Source organism: Chrysochloris asiatica, unplaced genomic scaffold (assembly GCF_000296735.1).
Source record: "Chrysochloris asiatica unplaced genomic scaffold, ChrAsi1.0 scaffold00188, whole genome shotgun sequence".
Classification (NCBI taxonomy): Eukaryota; Metazoa; Chordata; class Mammalia; order Afrosoricida; family Chrysochloridae; genus Chrysochloris; species Chrysochloris asiatica.
Genome location: NW_006408706.1, coordinates 5,504,611 through 5,529,787, shown reverse-complemented (window position 1 = coordinate 5,529,787; position 25,177 = coordinate 5,504,611). Strand labels below are relative to the sequence as shown.

At 36.6% G+C, this 25,177-nt stretch overlaps 1 protein-coding gene across 1 annotated transcript in view; it reads left to right on the top strand.

The window, feature by feature from the left end:
- The window catches only part of NDST4 (N-deacetylase/N-sulfotransferase (heparan glucosaminyl) 4), a 600,446-nt gene extending 575,706 nt beyond the window's left edge, over positions 1-24,740 (top strand). Inside the window, exons 10-14 of the mRNA XM_006872252.1 lie at positions 5,206-5,380; positions 13,699-13,869; positions 14,771-14,880; positions 21,112-21,214; positions 24,581-24,740. Coding sequence (XP_006872314.1) covers positions 5,206-5,380; positions 13,699-13,869; positions 14,771-14,880; positions 21,112-21,214; positions 24,581-24,700 — 679 coding nt within the window. The 3' untranslated portion in view covers positions 24,701-24,740. The remainder of the gene's footprint in view (positions 1-5,205; positions 5,381-13,698; positions 13,870-14,770; positions 14,881-21,111; positions 21,215-24,580) is intronic.
- Positions 24,741-25,177: the final 437 nt, after the last annotated feature.

Here is a 25,177-nt window from a genome sequence, read left to right as displayed (position 1 = left end):
ATGAGGCTTTCTACTCCCGTAAGGATTTACACCCTCGGAAACCCTGTACAGGGTCGCTATGGGTCGGAACCGACTCGACGGCACTTAACAACAACAACATAAAATTCTTATATCTTTATGAACAGCAGAAGGACATTTTCTCCTATAGTGCCAGAAGGTAAGTATTTCAGGTTAGAAGGTACTTGAAATACATCTGGAAAATAATACAAATAACTATTAAAAGCTACCTCTCATCTGTCAGTTTGCTGGACTGTGGTGGCTTGCATGTTGCTATCATGCTGGAAGCTATTTCACTTGTATTTTAAATGCCAACAGGGCCACCCATGGTGGACAAGTTTCAACAAAGTTTCCAGATTAAGATAGACTAAGAAGAAGGCGAGGCAGACTACTTCTGTATATCTAGTCATTAAAAACTTTATGAATAGATGGAGAACATTGTCAGATACAGTCCTGGATGATGGAAACATTACGAATAGCACCAGAATACTGTCAGATATAGTGCTGGAAGACATGCCCTCAGGTTGCAAGGCACTCAAATATGACTGGGGAAGAGCTGCTGCCTCAAAGTAAAGTTAACTATGATGAATAAAGCTTTAGGGACCTTCGTTTGCTGATGACACAACTAAAAATAAAGAGAAACAGCTGAAAATATCCATAAATAATTAAAACATGGTGGCGGTGGTATGCTGTGGAGTCAGTTTAGACTCATAGTGACCCTGTGTAGGGTTTCTGAGGCTATAAATCTTTACAGCAGCAGAAAGCCTCATCTTTCTCCTGTGGAACAGCTGGTAGTTTCCAACTGATGACCTTGAAGTTAGCAGCCCCACTCATAACCACTACACTACCAGAACTCCTTAATCAGAAAATGTTGTTGTTGCTGTTAGGTGCAACCAAATCAGTACCAACTCATAGTGACACTATGCACAACAGAACGAAACACTGCCCTAATCCTGGGCCAACCTCACTATCATTGCCACACTTAAGCCCATTGATGCTGCCACTTTGCCAATCCATCTTGCTGGGTCTTCCTCTATTTCTCTGACCCTCCACCTTCCCAAATACGATATCCTTCTCCAGCGACTGGTCCCTCCTGACAATATATCCAAAGTATAAGAGATGAAGTTTGGCCATGCTGGCCTCCAAGGAGCACTCTGGCTGCACGTCTTCCAAAATAGATCTGTTGAATCTATGGGCAGCCCATGGCGCTTTCAATATTCTCCTTCAATACCATAACTCAAAAGCATCAACTCTTCTATGGTCTTCCTTATTCACTGTCCAGCTTTTGCATGCATGAGAGGTTATTGAAAATACCATGGCTTGGGTCAGGGGCACCTTAGTCTTCAAGCTGACAACTTTGCTCTTCAACACTTTAAAAAGGTCTTGTGCAGCAGATTTGTCTAATGCAATACATCATTTGATTTCTTGATTGCTGCTTCCATGAATGTTGATAGATTCAAGAAGAATGAAGTCCTTGACAACTTCAATCTTTTTTCCATTGATAAGAATGTTGTTTATTGGTCCAGTGGTGAGGATTTTCATTTTCTTTACATTGAGATGCAATCCATACTGAAGGCTGTCCTCTTTGATCTTCATCAGTAAATATTTTAAATCTTCTTCACTTTCAGCAAGTAAGGTTGTATCACCTGCATATCACAGGTTGTTAATGAGTCTTTCTCCAATCCTGATGCCACATTTTTCTTCATTCACTCCCATGGGCTTTACTCCATTCATGTCATCACCATCAAATCTACTTTGAGGAGGCAGCTCTTACCTAGCAGCATATTGAGTGTCTTCCAACCTGAGGGGCTCATTTTCCGGCACTATATCTGTCAGTGTTTCTCTGTTATTCATAAGGTTTTCAGTGCCTAAATATTCAGAAGTAGTTCATCACTCTTTCTTCCTAGTCTGTCTGTGTCTGGAAGCTCATCTGAAACCTGTCCTTCATGGGTAACCCTGCTGATATTTCAAATACTGGTGGCATAGCTTCCAGAATCACAGAAACTCACAAGCCACCACAGTATGACAAACTGACAGATGTGTGGTAGAAAATTAGAACATAGAATGCATTAAATATGAATCTAGGCCCTGGAGAATTACGCTGTATTTGGTAAAGTGGAGGGTCAGCAAAAAAGAGGAAGACCCCAGATGAGATGGATTGGCACAGTGGCAGCAACAATGGGATTAAGCATAAAAACAATTGTGAGGATGGCACAGGACCAGGCAGTGTTTCATTCTGTTGTGCAGAGTGTTTCTAGTAACGAGTGAGAGCTGACTTGAAGGCACCTAACAACAACAGGGAAAATGAATTAATATGACTATTATTCAAATTTATGCACCAACAACTAAAGCCAAAGATCAAGAAATCCAATAAAGCTATCAGCTTTTTCAGTGTGAAACTTATCGAACATGCAATCAAAATACAATGGCAATTACTGGTGAATGGAATGTGAAAGTTGGAAACCAAGTGGCACTATTAGTATGGAAAATTTTCTGGAAATCTCATGATAGAAATTCAGAAGACCAATGATGAGTTATTAGTGATAAATATCGTTTTCAGCAACATATACTTGGTTGCATACGTGGAACTCATTAAGTGGAATACACAGAAATAAAATCAACATCTTTGGAAAGAACAAAAGGAGAAGTTCAATGTCATCAGCCAAAACAAAACTTGGGGCTATCTGTGGAACAGACCACCAGTTATTCATATACAAGATTGATACTGAAAATAATTAAAACAAATTCACAAGAACAATACATCTTTGAGTGTATCCCACCTGCATTCATGGAAAACTCACAGATAGATTTGGTGCATTGAACACTAATGACAGAGTGTTTTGGGAGTGAAAGCAAAAACATCTTATATGTAGAAAGCCAAAGGCCATTCAAAAGATGGGAAAGACCAAAACCAATGTCATCAGAGAATCTGAAATTTGCCATTGAACAAAGAGAAGTTAAAGTGACTGGTAGAAATGATTAAATTAAAGCACTGAACAAAAAAAATTCAAAGAGCAGCTCGAAAAAATAATAATGTAAAGTATTATGTGCAAAGATCTGGAGTAAGAAGACCAAAACCCTCAACATTTCTCAAGAACTGAAGAGAAAATTGAAGCCTGGAGTTGCAATATTGAAGGTTTCTATGAGCAAAATTCACATTCGTTTGTCACTTTGTCATACTGTGGTGATATGTGTATTGCTGTGATGCTGGAAGCTATGCCATCGAATTTTTAAATACCAGCAGGGTTACACATGGTAGACAGGTTTCAGCTGAGTTCCCAAACTAAGGCAGATTAAGAAGGAAAGTGAACTACTTCTGAATGATTATCCATTAAAACCCATATGAATATGTAGCATCAGAAGTGCCTTCCTCAGGTTGGAAGGCACTCAAACTACAACAGGGGAAGAGCTACCTCCTCAAAATAGAGCAATCCGTAATGACATGTACAGAGCAAAGCTTTAACAACTTTTATTTGCTGATGGATCACAACTCAAAATAAGGAGAAACAGCTGTAAACATCCATTAATAATCAGAACACAGAATGTACAATGTATGAACCTAGGAAAATCAGACGTTGTCAAAAATGAAATGGAATGCTGAAATGAAGTGATACTGGCCAATTTGAGTATGACAATCATGTGGTTTGCTGGTTTGCTTTGCTGGAAATGACAAATTGAAAAGCAATGGGGGTCTCATTCATTGTCAAAAAAATATCCCAAGACCTCTCTTGAAGTACATACTGTCAATGATAGGTAATATGCATACATCTACAAAGAAGATCAGTTACTACCACTATTGTTCAAGTGTATGCACCAACCACTAATACCAAAGATAATTATATTGAAGAATTCAACTGAATTATTCAGTCTGAAATTGATCAAATATGCAACAAGATGCATTGATACTTACTGGTGATTGGAATTTGAAAGACGGAAGCAAAGAGGCTGGATCAATAGTAGGAAAATATGGCCTAAGTGATAGTAATGATGTTGGAGACTGCATTATAGAATTTTACCAGACCAATGACTTAGTCATTGTAAATATCTTTTAAAACAACACACAAAGCAACTATACACATGGACTTCACCAGATGGAATGCACAGGAATCAAACTGACTATATCTGTGGGAAAAGACAGTGAGAGTCTCAATATCATCAGCCACAGCAAGGCCAAAGTAAGACTGTGGAACCGACCATCAGTTACTCATATGCAAGTTCAGGCTGATGCTGAAGAAAATGAAAATAAGTCCACAAGAATTATCTGAATTTAGAGACCATCTCAAGAGAAAATTGACGCATTAGACACTAATGACCAAAGACGTTTGAGGATGTCTATGAAAATCATACAAGAAGAAAACAAATGTTTATTAAAAATGCAGGAGAGAAAGAAAAGACCAAAATTGATCATAGAAGAGATTCTGAAACTTGCTCTTGAGCATAGAAGTACTAACTGATTGGTAAAAATGAGGACATATATGAGCTGAACAGAAAATTTCAAAGGGCAGCTGGAGAAGGCAAAGTCAAGTGTTATAATGAAACATGCAAAGGTCTGGAGTTAGAAAAATCAAAGGGAAACTCACAGGTTCAGTATTTCTAGAGCTGAAAAAGTAAAGAAAAAAATCCAAGCCTTGACTTTCAATATTTAGGAATTCTATAGACAAAATACTGAATTATTCAGAAAGCATCAAAAGAAGATGGAAGGAAAATACTGAAAAATATATACCTTGGAGGCTTCTGATGAGAAGTTCAAATGATATGTTTATTCCAAGCCAAAGTGACTGGAAGAAATGAGGAAGTAATGAGTGGTTTATCTTCTAGTACTGTATCAAATAATGTTTTGATGCAATTCATAAGGTTTTCAGTGGCCAGTCATTTTTCAGAAGTAGATCACCAGGTCCTTCTTAATAATCTGTCTTAGTCTGAAACTCCATAGAAATCTGTCCACCATGGGTGACCCTGCCAGTATATAAAATACTGGTGTTATAGTTTCTAGCATCACTGCAATATTCAATGTTATTCAATACAATTCAACTTTATTCAATGTTATTCAATGCAACATTCAACAGTATGATAAACTCACAGAAGAGTAAAATTGATAATCAATGCAATTTATATAAATGTAAAAATGTGCAAATTATTTCATATATTGAGTATGACAGGCAGAAAAAATTTAAATCAAGGTCAATCATTATCTTTCTCCTCTTTCAGGTATATGGACTTCTTTCCTACTCCATCCAACATTTCAAGTGACCTTCTGTTTGAGAAGAGTGCTAATTACTTCCATTCAGAAGAAGCTGCCAAGAGAGTTGCTTCTCTTGTCCCCAAAGCCAAGATCATCACCATCCTCATTGACCCCTCAGACAGGGCATACTCCTGGTACCAGGTATGAATCAATGGAAAATACTTTTTTAAAAATATTCAGTCATTTTGAACATAAGCAATAGCAAATTACCTAAATGTTGTTGCTGTTAAGTACCATCAAGTCGATTCTGACTCATAGTAACCCTCAAGAGCAGCTGGTGAGTTTGAACTGCCAACCTGTGATTCACAGTCCAGTGCTGTTCCTACAACACCACAGCAGGAGTCCAATTACCTAAATAAAGTCCCGATGCATTTAAAAGTCAAATGCAAAAGCATAACAATCAATAGATAGATAGACGGATTGATATAAAGAAAAAGTAAGGAGATATAGGCACTGAATTTATTCTCATAATTTAATTCAAATTAAGTATAGGGTCACTATGTATCAGAACTGACTCGACAGCACTTAGCAAGAAGTTTGAGAAGGAATTTCAAGCATGCTATAGTGGAAAGAATGTCAAATCAAATAACTTATAAACAACAAAAAAAAAAAAAATAGAAAAAATTGGTATGTCATAGATTGTTTTGCTGTAAAATGCCATTGAGTAGGTTCCGGCTCATATCAATTCTACAGGGTTTCCAAGGAGTGGATGGTGGGTTTGAACCATCAATCTTATGGTCCAGTGCTTTAACTTATAGCACTATGTTGTTTGTTGTGAAGTGCCGTCGATTCGGTCCCGACCCATAGCGACCCTGCATAGGGTTTCCAAGGAGCGACTGGTGAGCTTGAACCACCTAGCTTGTAGTTCAAATGGCTTTGCAGTCTGGCACATTAACTCACAGCACCACACCAAGGACTCCTGCACTATACCAGGACTCAATATCATAAATAAGTACATTAAAAGTAAACATTTAAGGAAAATGTCTTTAACTAGTACATAGGAAATAGACCTGTGTTTTTAGTATATAAAGAGTTCTTACAAATTGCTGAAATAAATAATGCTAATAACTCAGTAGAAAAAGGAACAACATGAAAAAAAAGACATGGATTGATGATTCATTTCAATTGGACAGTAATTTAAATGATAAATTGGAATGATAAGGCATGAATGAAAATAAAATGCTCTTTTGGAATATCATTTTGATAATAACTGTAAAAGTTTTTTTCCATCATCTGGAAAATGCATAAGGGTACTCAAACACTTCAGCAGGAAGACATGTTTGGGCATACTTTTTTTTTTTAAATCAGGATGCCGATAGTTATTAAGAGATTTATAAACAGTACTTTGTCTTATAATTTCTTGAGTAAATGAAAAATAAATACTCAAAAGAGTGCACAAATATTTATGTTGTTATTGTTAGGTGCCATCAAGTAGGTACCGACTCATAGTGACCCTATGCACAACAGAACAAAACACTGCCTGGTCCTGGGCCAACCTCACAATTGTTGCCACGCTTGATCCCATTGATGTTGCCACTTTGCCAATCTATCTCACTGGGGATCTTCCTCTTTTTCTCTGACCCTTACTGAACAGTTAATTGTGCTCATGAGGAATCTGTACATGGACCAAAAGGCAATTGTCCAAACAGATCATGGGAACACTGAATGGTTTAAAATTCAGAAAGGTGTGCAACAGGGTTATATTCTTTCACCATATTTATTCAACCTGTATGCTGAGAAAATAATCTGAGAAGCTGGATTAAGTGAAGAAAATAGTGGCATCAGGATTGAAGAAAGACTCATTCATTAACAACCTGCAATAGGCAGATGATACAATCTTGCTTGCTGAAAGTGAAGAGGACTTAGAATATTCACTGATGAAGATCAAAGAGCACAACCTTCAATATAGATTGCGTCTCAATGTAAAGAAAACAAAAATCCTTACCACTGGACCAATAAACAACATTCTTATCAATGGAGAAAAGATTGAAGTTGTCAAGGACTTCATTCTTCTTGGATCAACTATCAAGGCTCATGGAAACAGCAGTCAAAAATCAAATGATGTATTGCATTAGGCAAATCTGCTGCACAAGACCTTTTAAAAGGGTTGAAGAGCAAAGATGTCAGCTTGAGAACTTGCACCGCACCCTAGCCATGGTATTTTCAACAACCTCATATGCATGTGAAAGCTGGACAGTGAATAAGGAAGACTGTAGAAGAATTGATGCTTTTGAGTTATGCTGTTGGAGAAGAATATTGAAAGTGCCATGGGCTGCCAAAAGAACCAACAGATCTGTGTTGGAAGAAGTACAGACAGAGTGCTCCTTGGAAGCTAGCATGGCCAAACTTTGTCTTTCATACATTCTCAGGAGGGACCAGTCGCTAGAGGAGAATATCATGTTTGGTAAGGTGGAGGGTCAGAGAAATAGAGGAAGATCCACAGCAAGATGGATTGGCAAAGTTGCATCATCAGTGGGCTAAAACGTGGCAACAATTGTGAGGTTGGCCCTGGACCAGGCAGTGATTCGTTCTGTTGTACATAGGGTCACCATGAGTCAGTATTGACTAAATGGCACCTAACAACAACAATCACCTTACCAGACATGACATCCTTCTAAATTGACTTGTCCCTCCTGACAATATGTCTGACACATGAGAGATGAAGTTTAGCCATCCTGTCCTCCAAGGATCACTCTGGATGCACTTCTTCCAACACAGATCTGTTGGTTCTTTTGGTAGCCCATGATGCTTTCAATATTCTCCTCCAACACTGTAACTTAAATGCATCAAATTTTCTACAGTCTTCCTTATTCACTGTCCAGCTTTCAAATGCATATGAGTGAGGTTATTGAAAATACCATGATTTGGGTCAGGCACACTCCAGTCCTCAAAGGCGACAGCTTTGCTCTTCAACACGTTTAAAATGTCTTGTGCAGCAGATGCCTAATGCAATACGTCGTTTAATTTTTTTGACTGTTGCTTCCATGAGTGTTGATGGTTGATCCAAGAAGAATGAAGTCCTTGATGACTTCAATCCTTTGCCATTGATAAGCATGTTGTTTATTAGTTCAGGGTGAGGATTTTTGTCTTCTTTACATTAAGATGCAATCCATACCAAAGGCTGTTGTCTCTGATCTTCATCAGTAAATGTTTCAAGTCCTCTTCACTTTCAGCAAGCAAGGTTGCATCATCTGCATATTGCAGGGTCTTAATCGGTCTTCCTCCAATCCTTGTGTCTTTGTTTTTTGTTTTCATATAACCCAGCTTCTTAGATTATTTTCTCAGCATAGAGGTTGAATAAGTATGGTGAAAGAATATAATCCTGGTGCACATCTTTCTAAATTTTAAACCATTTAGTTTTCCCATGTTCTGTTTGAACAACCAGGTACAGATTCCTCATGAGCACAATTAAGTGTTTCCGGAATACTCATATTTTGCAATGTTGTCCATAGCTTGTCATGATCCACTCAATTGAAAGCATTTGTGTAGTCAATAAAGCACAGGTAAACATCTTTCTGATATTCTCTGCTTTCAGCCAAGATCCATCGGACATCAGCAATGCTATCCCTTGTTCCACGGCTTCTTCTGAATCTGGCTTGAACCTCTGGAAGTTCTCTATCAATGTATGCTTGCACCCACTTCTGAATTACCATTAGTAAAACTTTACTTGCATGGGATGTTATAGATATTATCTATTGATTTCCGCATTCCATTAGGTCACCTCTCTTTGGAATGGGCACAAATACGGATCTCTTCAAATCAGTTTGCCAGATAGCAGTCTTCCAAATTTCTTGGCAGAGATGAGTGAGTGTGTCCTGTCCACCTGACTTTCTTGAAAGAGTTTCAAGTTTTATTCAATCAATTCCTGGTGCCTTGTTCTTAGCCAGTTCCTTCAATGTACCTTTGGACTTCTTCCTTCAGTATCATTGGCTCTTGATCATATATTACCTCTTGAAATGGTTGAACATCAACCATTTCCTTTTGGTAGAGTGACGTTGTGTATTCTTTCCATCTTCTTTTGATGCTTCCTGCATCATTCAATAATTTGCCCAGAGAATCCTTCAATAACAAAAGTAGAAGCTTGAATTTTTTCTTCAAATCTCCCAGCTTGAGAAATGCTGAGCTTATTCTTCCCTTTTGGTTTTCTGACTTCAGATCTGTGCACATTTCATTGTAATATTTGATGTTGTCTTCTTTTGCTGATCTTTGACGTTTTCTGTTCAGCTCTTGTACCTCCTCATTTCTTCCATTGGCTTAAGCATCTCTACACTGGGGAGCAAGTTTCAGTGCCTCTTCTGACATCCATTTTTATCTTTTCTTGTCTTCTTAGTGACTTTTTGCTTTCTTCCTGTATGATGTTCTTGATATCATTCAGCAACTCTTCTGGTCTTCCATCTGTAGTGTTTAATATATCAAATATGTTCTTCAGATGATCTCTAAATTCAGGTGAGATATATTCAAGGACATTTTTTGGCTTTAGTGGACTTGTTTTCATTTTCTTCAGCTTCTGTCTGAATTTGCATATGAGAAACTGATGGTTTGTTCTGCAATCTGCCCCTGGCCTTGTTTTGGCTGATGATATGGAGTTTTTCCACCATCTCTTTCCACAGATGTAGTCAATTTGATTTCTGTGTATTCCATCTTTTTTTCTTGCTAGATAGACCTGTGACCCCAAGACTGATGTCATAATCAGCCACTAAGCTCTTTCTCTTTGTACCATGGGAAACTCTGGGGTCAGCACTGGACTTTTTTTTTTGCGGGGAGGTGCAGGGGAGGGCGAGTGCACCCACCCACCTGAAGGTGTCTGTGCTGGGCAAAGAAGCACAGCAGGGAAGAGGAGAAAAAAAATGTGTAGAATACCCTGCACTTCCTTTTGCAAATGTCACTACACTGCTTTTAGCATGGGTTCCCTGTGCTGGTCTGGCTGTAGCCCCGCCCTCTGACCTCCACCTGGGTGGGGTGGCCATAGAGGGAGTCCCAACTAGAGTGACTCCTAACTCACAGTATTTTCCTTTATATCATGATTTTTTTCACTTGTGCATGCGGGAAAATGACATCCTGGATCTTGTGGTAGATCCAGAGCGCTGGTGTTGTTCCGTGAGTGCAGCTTCTCTGGGTTTTCAATCTCTCCCCCACGGAGCCTTTCCTACCTGGCTGTCTCTGCCACTGCCCAAACCAGAAGTTCCACAACATTCTTATCAATGGAGAAAAGTTTGAAGTTGTCAAGGACTTCATTCATCTTGGATCAACTATCCGTAGAAGAATTGATGTTTTTGAGTTATGGAGTTGGAAGAGAATATTAAAAGTGCCATGGGCTGCCAAAATAACCAATAGATCCATTTTGGAAGAAGTGCAGCCAGAGTGCTCCTTGGAGGCCAAGATGGCCAAACTTCGTCTCTCATACTTCGGACATATTGTCAGGAAAGACCAGTCAGTGTGAAGGATATCATGTTTGGTAAGGTTGAGGATCAGAGAAAAAGAGGAAGACCCCCCAATGAAATGGATTAGTCAAGTGGCAGCATCAATGGACTCAAGCATGGCAACAGTTGAGTAGTAGTGAGGTTGGCCCAGGATCACTATGAGTTGGTGCATAAGGTCGCTATGAGTCGGTTCTGATTCAATGGCACCTAACAACAACAATAACAACGAGGATACTATTTCTCTGTGGCTACTTCTCCAAGTAAGGAGCTCTGGTAGCGTAGTGGTTACGAATCGGGCTGCGAACCTTAAGGTCAGCGGTTCGAAACTACCAGCCGCTCCGCGGGAGAAAGATGAGGCTTTCTACTCCCGTGAAGATTTACACCCTCGGAAACCCTGTACAGGGTCGCTATGGGTCGGACCCAACTCGATGGCACTTAACAACAACAACAACTTCTCCAAGTAAATATTTTGAATATACAAGTTTGAAGTGATTTTTTTTTTCTGATAATACTGTTTATTGACATGTTGCTGTGACTAGGGACCCAAAATTGGTCCACATTTCACAATAGTGCAACCTATTACTTAACTAGTCTCGTCTATTCAGTAAACACCATAAATTCAAAGGTCAGCAGGTGTAATTCAGTGTCTTCTACAAATGTCACCTGCTATTGTAGTTTCTATTCCCCATTTTTATAATGGGATTAACAAAGCAGCTAAAATGCTATTTTTCACACACAAAAAATATGTCCCTTTGTGACTTCCTGGTCATATTTTTATGCTAATCTTCTTATTTTCAAGAATATAAAGAAAAGTTGAAGATAAACTGGTTTAAATCAATAGAGAGCAGATTAAGTACAGTTCTATATTGTCATTACTTAAAGTTGAAATTTTCACACTACTGTATTAGCATGCACATAGTATACTTATATTGCTATTCAAATTATGTAATTTATGCCCATTTGTGTGGCACTGTGGTTAATGTGTTGGACGGGAATGTCAGTTTGAACTGCAAGGTAGGCAGTTCAAGCTCACAGGCCACTCCTGGCAAACCCCATACAGGGTTGCTATGGGTCAGAACAGATTTGAAGGCACTTAACAACAACAACAATATGCTAATTATGTATGTTAAGCAATCTCTATGTACTCAGAATAGTTCAATGTATATAAGAATGCCTAATAGATGTACCAATAATGAAAGAGCTTCAAAACATTTATCAGTCTACCAATCCCCACTCATAAATTATACTGTAATAACTTATCACTTCTTAAATTTCTTTACCTGACAGTCAGTTTTATTTTATTTTTTTCCTCTAGTCTAATTTATTTTCTAAACTCCAATCTGCTAATATAATAAATTTGGTGTCTCTGTGGTTAAGCCTTGGACTGCTTACTGCAAGGTTGGTAGTCCAAGCCCACTATCTGCTCTGCAGAGAACAGTGAGGATGTCTTCTCCTATAAAGATTTACAGTCTCAGAGATACTAAAAGGCAGTTCTACTCTGACCTAAGGGTTGCTATGAGTGGGATCATTTTAGCAGGAACAGGTTTGGTTTTGGCATCCGATATTACATATTTGTATCAGATCCCAGTATACTTCTATCCTGGTTTATTCTAGATTTTCTTCATGTTCCCTTTTAGATGTATCACTAGACGAATTCATCTCTTCCTACAAAACTCATCCATCTTCACCCCAACTTAACTTACATGTAAAGTTTTCTTAGTTTTCAAAGTTCCGTGGGTTTTTTTTTTCTAATTATCAATATTCTCTTCACATTTTCATTGAAAACTTTCAACTTTTGTAAAGATTTCTTTATTCTTCAGTCATAATTAATTGCTTATCTTGTTACCACAACAAGTAACAAATACTTAGAATCAGTTAAACTATTGTTGTTAGTTGCCTTTGAGTGGATTCCAACTCATGGTAAAGCCAGGACTATAAGGGTAGACTCATACCTTAGGGATTTGGAGGCTTTGACCCTTGGGAAGCAGATCATCAGAATTATCTTCTCAGGCACCTTTGGGTGATTTTGAACGGCCAATTTTTCATCTAGTTGATGAGCACTTAATCATTTGTGCCATGCAGGAATTCTTATCAAATACTTTATTACAATTAATCTGCGGTCTTCCTCACTAATTTTTTTAATTTCTTCTGAGGTAGTAATGCCTTGCTGTTCTTTGTTTTGGAAAGAAGTAAAAGCATGCTTATAAAAGTGTTAAGTTCAACTCTTACTGAGTTGGACTCCTATGTTCGACCCATGGATGTTGAGTGTGAAGTACTACAAGGATTTGGCACTGAAATGTAGAAATGCAGTTGTTGTTTTTGTTGAGTGCTGTCGAGTCAGTACCAACTGATAGCAAACCTATATAGGGTTTCTGAGAAGCAGCTGGTCAGCTTGAACTGCGGATCTTGTGGTTCAAAGTGACCTTGCAATCCAGCTCATTAACCCACAGTGTCACACCAGGACTCCAGAAATACAGTAGCATTGGAAAATTTGTAGGGAGGAAACACTGAGGACAGTAAATTAAAGAATGTTGGAAAATATCAACATTAATATGATGCCTCAACAAATATTAGGAATAAACCTCTACTTTCTCTGTACCCATTACACTTGCCATATGAAGATAATAAAACAATGATCAGAATAATATGTAAGCCTCTCTTGCCCATCTAAATATCTTCATCAGGGTTTATTTATCTGGTTCTTGACATCTTTTCACTTTTAATCAGACTCTTGAAGGAAATCCTGTGCTCTGTGTTTGCGTTGTAAGTAAGCATTTTAGGCATGAAGAAAACCATGGACTTGTCAGCATACCATTGGGGGTTTGTACTTCAAAGTAATTTAAAAGAAACCATATGATAATGCCCAGATTTCAATACGTATACCTAGTACAATGTTTTCATTCCAAAATAAAGTAACTATCTTTATTTTTTAAAATAAATTAAAGGGTCACACACATATAAATAAACATCTAGTGCACACACACTTACCTACAAAAATTGTAAAAAAGACTAACTTTAAAATTCACTTTTTTGTTAAAGCACCAACGATCACATGAAGATCCAGCTGCCCTGAGGTTTAATTTCTATGAAGTTATTACAACAGGGCACTGGGCCCCATCTGACTTAAAAACTTTGCAGAGGAGATGCCTGGTACCTGGATGGTATGCAATCCACATAGAAAGATGGCTAACTTATTTTGCTACTTCTCAGGTAAATCCCTGCAATTAATTTCTTCTGTCTATTACATCAGGGTTTTGTTGCATTAATAAAGAGAAAGTGTGATTAAAAATTCCCACAGATAGTCATTTATAATCAGAGAAAAATATAAGTAAGGTAAAAATGTGGAGTTTCGTATTTTAATCTCAACAATTCTATTAAAATGTTGTTGGATAGGTCTGAAAACACATTCTAAGGGTCTTCTTTAGAAAATATCTGGTCCCAAAGTGATGAATCCTCACACAAGAAACATCATGTGATTCACTGGTAACTACCTTCAACTAATAAAAAATAGTCCTGTATGGTCCATATAAGTAAAGAAGGTAGTAATGCACTAGACTCAAAATGAGAAGTGCTGTAGCAAATCTAGGGCTATAAGAAAGGAAAAGCTATAGAGTTTTAAGGAAAACATTCATAGACTTTACATTCTGCAGTCCAGCCAAGAGAAAAATTAGAAGCAATTCTCAGTTAGGGTTTGCAAGAACACATGTGTGGTTTTCATCCTGATGTCTACTAATTCTAAGCCCTTGTTTTTAAGGTTGAGCTCATGGAAATTTGAAAAGTTATACAACTAACTAATTGATTACACTACAGTGGGAAATAATGCTTCTACCAAAATACTAAATCAAGAGAATGTCTACAATTATTTCTGATTTATAATAAAGTTAATGGATATGATTGAATAATGAGTAAGAAATGATGTCTATAGCCAGTTTCAATAGTTTATTTGAAAGGGCAAAAATATAGTATATATTAAAGTGTATTCTAGGGAGTTCACATTTTCTTCTTATGTGCATTGACCAAATTTATAAAAAGCATACCAGATCAGTGGAGCCAGCTTAGTATATTCAGTTTGGTTTTATTTTTCATGAAATGGTTGTTTTTGACCTTACAGTTGCTAATTATTGATGGACAGCAGTTGAGATCTGACCCAGCTACTGTGATGGATGAAGTTCAGAAGTTTCTGGGAGTTACACCTCATTATAATTACTCTGAAGCATTAACGTGAGTCTATTCTCATGCATGATTTCATATCCATTATTTGTCATCATAAATTATCCCTGGTAGGTGTGTATATAATATTGTTAATATTAGCTATGAATTTATACATCATTGTGCTGCTCAAAACCAAAGAAATATCCTCATTATTCATGTAATCTCCATTTTGAATATCAGAATATGTTCTCTCATAAAATTTTATCTTATAAGCATTTTATATTATCACAAATTTCTCTTTTGTGGGTTTTTGCATATTTTAAGTTTGATTAAGTACATTTTTTTTTTTTACATTTCTACTCAATTCACTGTTTTTCTGCTATTCATAAGGTTTTCAGTGACTAAATATTCAGAAATAGTTCGTCACTCCTTCTTCCTAATCTGTCTTCGTCTGGAAGCTCATCTGAAACCTGTCCACCATGGATGACCCTGCTGGTATTTAAAATACCAGTGGCATAGCTTTCAGAATCACAGCAACTCACAAATCACCATAGAATGACAAACTGACAGATGAGTGGTGGAGAAGGATATCATGTTTGGTAAGGTGGAGGGTCAGAAAAAAAGAGAAAGACTCCCAATGACATGGATTAGCCAAATGGCAGCATTGATGGACTCAAGCGTGGCAACAGTAGTGAGGTTGGCCCAGGATCGGGCAGTGTTTCGTTCTGCTGTGCATAAGGTCACTATGAATCAGTACTGATTTGATGGCACCTAACAACAACAACAACAAAACTCAATTCTGAAAAAGCCCTGTTGATAGCGGGTTAGGCATTGTACTAACTGAAAGGCCAGCACTTCATTCCCGCCAGTAGCTCCATGGGAATAAAATGAAGCTGTCTGCTCCTGTAAAGATTTACAATCTCAGAAGTCTTATATAAGATTGCTATGAGTAAGAACCTATTAGATGTGAGTGAGTGTTTGGTTTACTAATTTTAGAAAGTGTCTTAGGAATTGAGGTTACCGAAGTGAATGATTTAGTTTGTTCTACCTGAGTACCAACTGAAAATGCAGAGGACCATAGTTATCCTGTAGAAGTGGGCAATCTTTAAGGAAGATTTAAGGAATGGACATACTCATGTTCTGCTGTGTATTTATAAAACTATTTACAGCTAAATATAATCATTACTTTTGTTGTTAGGTATATCAAGTCAAATCTAACTCATGGTAACCCACGGTAGAGGACAGAATTCTGTTTCACAGGGTTTTCAGAAGCACATCATCTGGCTTGATTCAAGGTACCATTTGATGGGTTCAAATCATCAACCTTTCCTCTGATAAGAGTGCTTAGCCATTTGCCTGACCCAGTGAGTCCAAATATAATCATATATAGTGTAAAATGTATACAATCATGTATAATGTTCCTGTTATTATTGTTGCATGGATGACAAACTACATTTAAACTGGCTGACATATAACAGCAGTCATTTGAAAAAAGCCCATGAATTCTGTGGGTTGGGAATTTGGAAAGGACATAGTAGGAATGGCTGGTCTCATCCATATCTAGGGCTACAACTGGGAAAACTTTAATATCTGGGAATGACTCAAATGACCAGGTCCAGTAATAAGCTAGAAGCTTCTAGACTAACATTTCTGACTCTTTGCACTGATGGCTCACACTCTGAACTCAGTGGAGTCAGGTCTCGCCAGTGTCTTTCCACTGGGTGTAGGTTTCTCTGTACTCAGTTGCTGGATTCTGATATGGATTAGCTGAAACATCAAAGTCTAGGGAGTATGAGTGCTAAGAGTCATAATCTTCTCTGAATTAACCCTGCATATCAAAAACTATCATTTATTTGTCATTCTCCTGGTTATAAGCAAATAACTAAAACCTGTCCAAATTCAAGGACAGAAAAATTAGATTCCATCTTCTAAGACTGTTGTTGTTATTGTGAAGTGCCATCGAGTTGATTCCAACCCATAGCTACCCTGTGTAGGGTTTCCAAGGAGTAGCTGGTGAGCTTGAACCACCGACCTTGCAGTTCAAACGACTTTGCAGTCTGACACATTAGCCCACAGCACCACACCAGGACTCCATCTTCTGAGAAGGAGTAGCAAATTCATTCTACACATGAGAATGAAGGATGGGAGAGATTTTTGCAGTCTTTTAGAAAAATAAAAGCTAACCAGTATAACCTGCATAATTAAATATGAAAAAAAAAAAAAAAGGCAAAGAATCAGTGAAATAACAAGAAAAAGACAAAACAAAAACAAAGCCTTCATGCAGTAAAAGCACATTTTTTAAATGGCAAGTGTTTTAGATATAAAAGCCTCACCCACAAGGTCTGTTATAAAGCATATTACATTTTAGACAAAATTCAAACAAGCCTCATTATGTAATTTACCAGTTTACAGTAGATTATAACCAGTAATTAGACAATTAGAGAAGGTAATGGAAGGATAGAAAATATGGTAATAAGATTTGATTGTTCCTTATCCACTAAAACTACCCTAATGAAGATTTTAGCTACACATGGAAATAAAAACAAAACAATGTCCCTGATGATTAAGTTGACATATAAGAAATAAGATAGTACAGTATAATGTATAAGATATAAAATAATATCAAACAAATACGAAAATACTTTTGCAGTAACAGTTTTTGATGTTAGCGTATCTTCCTCTATTTTTATGTAGTAGTTTAGGTAATCATTTTATCATGTTTACTACAAATAGTGACTTACAGACAATAAACCTGGAAAGTCACACTTTGAAGCAGATTACAAACAAGTATGAAATATATGGTTTTCAATATATCTCACACATCACAAAAATTAATAACTACAGTGATAGTCAGTGTAATAAAAGAGCTTAAATGGCAACCAACTTATGTCCTAAAATATGTCTAACCATTATTTGAGAAATGCTTTGCATCTTAATTTCACAATTTCATGCCTACTAAAATAAAAATCGTAAAAGCATGAATTGCTACAACTTAGAGAGGATAAATGTTCTTTGTTTGGCTTAAGGTATATAAAACTAGGACAGCAAGATAATGTGGATTCAAGGTTATGACAACCCTATCTAAATAAATGACTTTCAGTATTCTAGATGGTTCTCCTTCCTCACGTTGTATTAAGCTCTGCCGCTGTAGAGAGCAGGGAGAGATGGCAGTCAGTCCTAAGACCTCTGCACTAACTGAGTACAGAGAAGATACTTTCAGTGTGTCTATAAATATCTTGGCTTTGTAGCCAGAGCTGTATTTTACCTTAATGCAGTTAAATATTCTCATCCTGAGGCAGAAACTGCTGTTTAGGGGCACTGTTATGCCGACTTCCCTTCTCATTTTGCACAGCATGCGGAACTGTTTTTCCTCTTGGGAAATTAATGAAACCTAGAGAAAGGACTCTGATAGGCAAGGAGCAGATTGAAAAATCCAGGTTGGAAATGACTGTCTTCCTTTTATCCATTTAACTAGTGATGTATTTAATTTTAATTGATAACATGTACTAGGATAACCTGGACTGCAAGGATCAGGTCTCTCATAATAGGCTGGGCAGAGAACTGTGAAGAAAATACCCCCCTCCCCCTAAACGAGCTCACATATGTGCAGAAGAAAATTGCAGGTGCACTGGTATTATAGGAATGGGCCCAGGGCAAAAAATATTCTGCAACTAATTAACTTTACATCCCAGTCAATTATGCTTCATCCTTCTAAAACATCTGCTGAGCAACAAAAATGCAAACCTTTTCAATGTTTTATGCATGCAGCAAGTCCCATAGCAATAAATTTAAAATTTCCCATCTTATTTGGCTCATTCTTTCATTTTTCCTATCTTGTTAAGCCGTAAACAAAAACTTTTCTTTATTTGAGTTTAAACAAAATAATTAGGCCACACATCATTTCCTTTGTAACAGTGCAGCTATTGGAACAAAACAATGTTAGAATTTTTTTTTAAGAACAGTTTTAAGTTTCATTGAATCAGTTCTGACTCACAGTGACTCAGTATAGGGTTTCTGAGGCTGTAAATCTTTGTGGGAGCAGAAAGCCTCATCTTTCTTCCATGAAGCAACTGGTGGGCTTGAACTACTAACCTCAGTCCATGCTGATCAGATTGCAGGACTGAATTATTCAGTAGGATTACCTGCCTTCCACTAAAGAAAGATATTTAGATTGCTATATACCACGTAGAATTCATATTGTCTGAAAACTTTATAATAAGACCTATTTTTACACTTCTAAATTGCCTTCTCGAAAAGCGTAAACATTTTGAACTGTAAAAATTATTACTTATTCTGAAATTTAAACCCACTGCTCATGTGTTACATTAGTAGAAATGCTCCATACAATTTTCTAGGCAATATTCATTATAGAAACAGATCTCTGGTTGTACAATGGTTAAACACTCATGTGCTAGGTCATGTGGCCTAGGAAACCTTATGTGACAATTCTACTCTGTCCTAATAAAGTTGCTAATTAGTCATAATCAACTTAAGAGCACACAGCAACAATAATAACAATCTTTATGGAAGCAGATCAATGTTTCTCTTTTTCCATAGTGCCACTGGGTAGGTTTGAAGTGCCAACCTTTAGGTTAGCAGACCAGCACAAGCCATTTGTGCTACACAAGGATCTTTCAAATTTATGAAAGTTTAATTCATGTTTATATTCACAGAGAAGTGCACTTAAATTTTATCTAGACAAATTAATATACATCAGCTCTTCCTTTCTACAGCACCATGTGAGTGCTGCTACGTTCCGGCTTCACTATGTCTTCTCATAAGACTTTCAGGATCAAGAGATTGCTGGCCAAGAAACAAAAGCAGATTTGCCCGATTCCCCAAAGGACTTGAATGAAAACTGGTAATAAAATCAGATACAACTCCAAAGGAAGGCACTGGAGAAGAACCAAGCTGGGTCTCTAAGGAGTTGCCCATGTGATGCATGCACAGCACATGATATACTCAGGTCCTAGCACTCTATCATAGCAAGTTCAATTCTGCCAAGATTTGATCAATTGAACATGTTTTGCAAGACTTCTGGTTTCTTCCTTTATTTTTATGCTTCTGCATTTAAAGAGGTTGGTTAATGAGTATGTGAGAACTTTGGTTTGAAAAACAACAACAACAACAACAACAACAACAAAAAAAAAAATATATATATATATACACCAACCAAATGCTTTTTAAGACATCTATTTTTTGAGTCCTGGTGTAGTGCAGTGGATTAATGCTATGTACTGCAAAGTCATTTGAACTGCAAGGTTGGAAGTTCAAGCTCACCAGCCTACTTGGAAACCCAATACAGGGTCACTATAGGTCAGAACTGACTCAACAGCATTCAACAACAACAATAACAACAAAATTGATATATTTTGGGAGATAAATCATATTTAAAAGTAAATAAAACAATCTAACTCTCCTTTATTTATAATGATTGGTACCTGATATTTTATAGAACTTAAATGAGTAATCCAAACACATAAAAGTAGATCAAAACTATATATATATATTTTTTAATTATAGTAGAATTAGTCAAGTATATATAGACTTCATTTTGCTTGGATCTACTATCAATGTTCATTGGAAGCAGCAGTAAAGAAATCAACTGGTGTGTTACATTAAGCAAATTTGATGCACGAGCCATCTTCAAACTCTTCAAGAGCAAAGATATCAGTTTGAGGACTAAGGTGTGCCTTATCCAAGCAGTGGTATTTTCAATAGCTTCATATGCAAGTGAAAGTTGGACAATGAATAAGGAAGACTGAAGAGTTGATGCATTTAATTTATAGTGTTGGAGATGAAACTTAAAATACCATGGTCTGCCAAAAGAGCAAACAAATCTATGTTGGAAGAAGTAATGACAGAATGTCCCTTAGAAGCCAGGATGGAGAGACTTGGTCTCTCATACCCCAGACATATTATCGGGAGGGTCCAGTCCCTGAAGAAGGGCATCATGGAGGGTCAGTGAAAAAGAGGAAGACCCTCAATGAGATGTATTGACATCAGCAAAGGATTAAAATATAACAATGATTTTGAGGATGACACAGGCAGGGCAGTGTTTTGATCTGTCATGCATAGGGTTGCTATGATTCAGAACCCACTCTAAGACACCTAGCAAAAAATAGCAATATAATAGCATATCATTTCCTTATTCTAAAACCAGCCCAAGAAATAGTTGTTAAACTTAATTAATAGATTAATAGACCTATAAAAGAGAATGTCATTTACCCAATTACAGAGGCTCTGTCATTCAAAAATCTGTATACAATTTTTAATAATTGTACATTTGATCTATTATAGGTTTGATCCCCAAAAGGGCTTTTGGTGTCAACTATTGGAAGGAGGGAAGACTAAATGCCTCGGAAAAAGCAAAGGACGAAAATATCCTCCCATGGATCCAGAGGTAATGTTTTTCTTAATTATGTATTTTTGTAACTTGTTTTTTCTTTTGCTATAAATAGTTTAATTTACTTTAAAGCTAGATAAATAGATTAAAGATAGATAGATAGATAGATAGATAGATAGATAGATAGATAGATAGATAGACAGACAGACAGTTGAGAGATATATCCTTGCTTCTGGAATTTAATTCAAACATACTGAATAATGTGATGATTATTGTTGTCATTAAGTGCTGTTGAGTCAATTCTGACCCCTAGCGACCCTGTGTAGGGTTTCCAAGGAGCAACTGGTGAACTTGAACCACCAACCTTGCAGTTCAAATGACTTTGCAGTCTGACGCATTAGCCCACAGCACCACACCAGGACTCCAATGTAATGATAGTACATAGATAACTCAAACTATTTATGAAATGATTGGAGATAAAATACACAAGTTTCGTTCTGTTTTTGTTTTTGTTTTTGTGTTTTTTTCCAACATATATTGTATAAAATGTTTATACAATACATGGCTAAGCAATAGTAAGGATTCAAGGATGAAACAATGGTGAACCCTGATGAACAAAGTAGTTATGGACACTGGTTTATAATAGGATACATAAAACCAGGGTATATCAAACTATAAAAATAGCAGAAAATTATTTCCATATTAGTGAGAGTAGGAGATGAAACACAATAAGTATAGAAATATGATAAATAAGTGTCAGAAAAGGTGGCATAATGGTTAAGAGCTCAACTACTAACCAAAAGGTTGATGGTTCATAACCACCAGACACTTCCTGGAAGAAAAGATATAGTGATATGCTCCTGTAATGGTGGCCATCTAGGAAACCCTATGGGGTTTAAATTCACTTTAAATTGAGTCACTATAAGTCAGAATCAGCTTGATGACACAAAACAATGACAACAACAGGGTTGGAAAATCAGTTAGCAATTGGATTACTGGATATAATGGATGTCTCCCTAAGTCAAGGTGAGAAGAGTGAGGGTGGAAGTAATTCAAGTGATATTATGGAAATATAAATACCAGAGGGTCCTTAAACAACACCTTTGAACTCTATAAGTTCCAAAGATTTCAAAAATGACTTTAATCTACCAAAAAAATCAACGTAATATTCCCACCACTTCAATAAACATCTTATCCAGAATTTGAAGTGTCTTCCAATATGTCTTAAGAGAAGTAATGTAATGAAGTAACTGTTGAATGATACAAGACAAAATGCAGCTGTGTACTAAATCAATTTCCACAGTATACACAGAAGTTGCTAAGACAGTGTCATAAAAAAAAGGGGGGGGCACACATTTGTTTTAAAATATTGAAGAATGTATAAGAGAGATAGTAAAAAATTGAGCAGGTAGAGAATGATATGTGGCCATTGATATTTATACCTAAAATGGGAAAGTATTTTGTTTCTTCTATTTTATTAAAAAGACACAAAAATATTTTGAGTCATTAGTTAAGTGACACTCAAAAAGAAAACACAATCTAAATTTTCTGCTTTCCAGAAGCCTAAGTAAAAGATGGACATAAAATTAAAGTGAAAACATGGACATAAAATTAAAGTGAAAACAAAATATATCAGCTTCAGGGACCTTGTAATATTTTATTATTTTTCAAAAGTCTATTTTGACCTTGATCAAGATAGAAATGTTTTGTGCAATGTTGCAAATTATTTTTAATCATGAATTTCAACTGTTATGATTATTATTTATATTTTTTAGTTTTAATTTATATGCCAATTTTACAGAGCCTGTATGTATTTTTATCTGGAGCACTTCAGGAGCTTTAGCTCCACACCAGGCATCTCCCACATTCTTCTTCAATAATACACTTTCATCAACATTTCTTACTGTGTAGACTTCATCAATTCTGCCATAATTGTAAAAAAAAAAAAAAATGTCTAGGATACATCTGGATTATTTTATTTTGGAGTTCCTGGGTGGTGCAAATTGTTCTGCTGTGAACAAAACGACTGTAGTCTGAAGTCACCCAGAGGTGCCTTTGCAGAAAGACCTCATGATCTACATCCAAAAAAAGTCATAGAAAATCCTATTGAACATAGTTCTACTCTGCCACACATGAAATCACTGTGAGTTGGAACTGACTTAACAACTGTTTTGTTTATTGTTGTTGCTTTTAATTTTTATTTTACAGCTATACTTTTACTGTAAAAATGAGTGACACCTTTGGGAAAATATCAATAAATACGAGGCTAAGTCAAAAAGTACTGCTAACATGGGTTCAGTTTATTTTTGCATGAATATATTCCAAACTAAATGTGTTTACACATGTCTCTGTGATCAGTGAGTAGCTGCAGACTAGTTCTTTAAGTAATATACTTGTCTTAGTCTCATTGTTTTGTTAAGTGTTGTTGAGTCAGTTCTGCTACATTGGGACCCTGCATAGGGTTTCCAAGGAGTTGCTGGTGAGTTTGAACCGCCGATCTTGCTTTTAAAACTGACTTTGAGGTTGAATGCTTATCTATGGTGCCACACCAGAGCTCTTGGCCTCATTATGGTGCCTTCAAAAAAAAAAAAAAGGATACTTTGGAGTCAGGGCTCTAGGTGGGCATCTTCCCAAATCATTGAAGCTTTGTAACAAGTCTATGACAATGGGGTCCTGCATAAAGCAATATTTTGCATCAGACATTTTTATGACTGTCTGGAAAACTTCAGTGATGAAGTCAAGACAAACAAGACAGTCCAGAAGTTTATGGCAACTTTAGGGATTCCAAAGAGGTACTTTTGATAGATTTTCTTGAAGGATATGGATGATGATGGAAGTTATGATGAAGTTTTAAAAACTAGAAATCTTCATTGCAGAGAAAAATGTCAGGAAATGTTGCATAGAGAAAGTGTCTTCCTGCAAGACAGTGTACCTGCTCATTCTTTGAGGGTAGGAAGGGTTGTCCTACAAGAATTCTGTTGAGAAACCTTATCCCATCCAACCTACAACCCTGATCTTTCCCCCTATTTCAGACTTGTTTTTGTTCCCAAAAGTTAAAAAAATTTCAAAAGACCATAATTTGAGTCCCTTTGAGAATGCCAAAATTGATGTTTCTCTGTGGTGTAAGTCAAAGAGCACAGAATTCTTCAGGAAAGAGTTAGGAAGGTGGAAACACCACCTCCAGAAATGCATGGAACTAGATGGAAGATATATCAGGAAAATAACAGCTTTATACTTGATATTTTTATCTAATAAAATTTTGTATGATTTTTTCACCAATGTTTTTTTAATTACCCTCATAAGTATTTTATAGGCATTTGCATTATAATAACCAAAATTTCTTGGAAAATGTAGATTGTAAAACCTCATTTGAAGAACTAATGATTTCATCCAAGCTTTCTTTTTTCTGTTTTTACTTTTCAGTCTAGAACTTTTCTTTCGAACTACTACCGAGACCATAATGTGGAATTGTCCAAATTGCTGCATAGACTGGGACAACCACTGCCATCATGGTTGAGACAAGAGCTGCAGAAAGTGAGATAGCACTGGAGATAAGACCAAAGCTCTCAACATACATACTTTTGCTATTAAATAGAAAAATAAACCCCACAACTTGTATCCCTTAATGCACTTGTGATTGTTTGCAGAGGACTGTGTGAATAAAGTTTCTTCTATCTTTTTCATAAAATGAAAACTGTTATATATGCACGCATTGGCAGTTACTAGCAATCCCTGTGTGACCTTTTGGGAAATAATGTGGGGTTTTGTGGCATTATACAGTTTATAGTTGGAGATCATAGCACAGCCTAGTTCTTCTTCTAACCAGAAAGTCCCCAAACTCTATATAAGACTGGTAAGCCTCATTACATACAAATGACAAATTAAAACAAGGATAAAGATAGAGGTTGAGGTAACTGTAAATGAGGTTAGTGGTAACCAATATCTGAACTAAGGGCTAACATTTTTTCCTTTGCTAATTAAAAAAAAATTTTTTTTTTTCTTTTGCTCTTGAAAATAAAT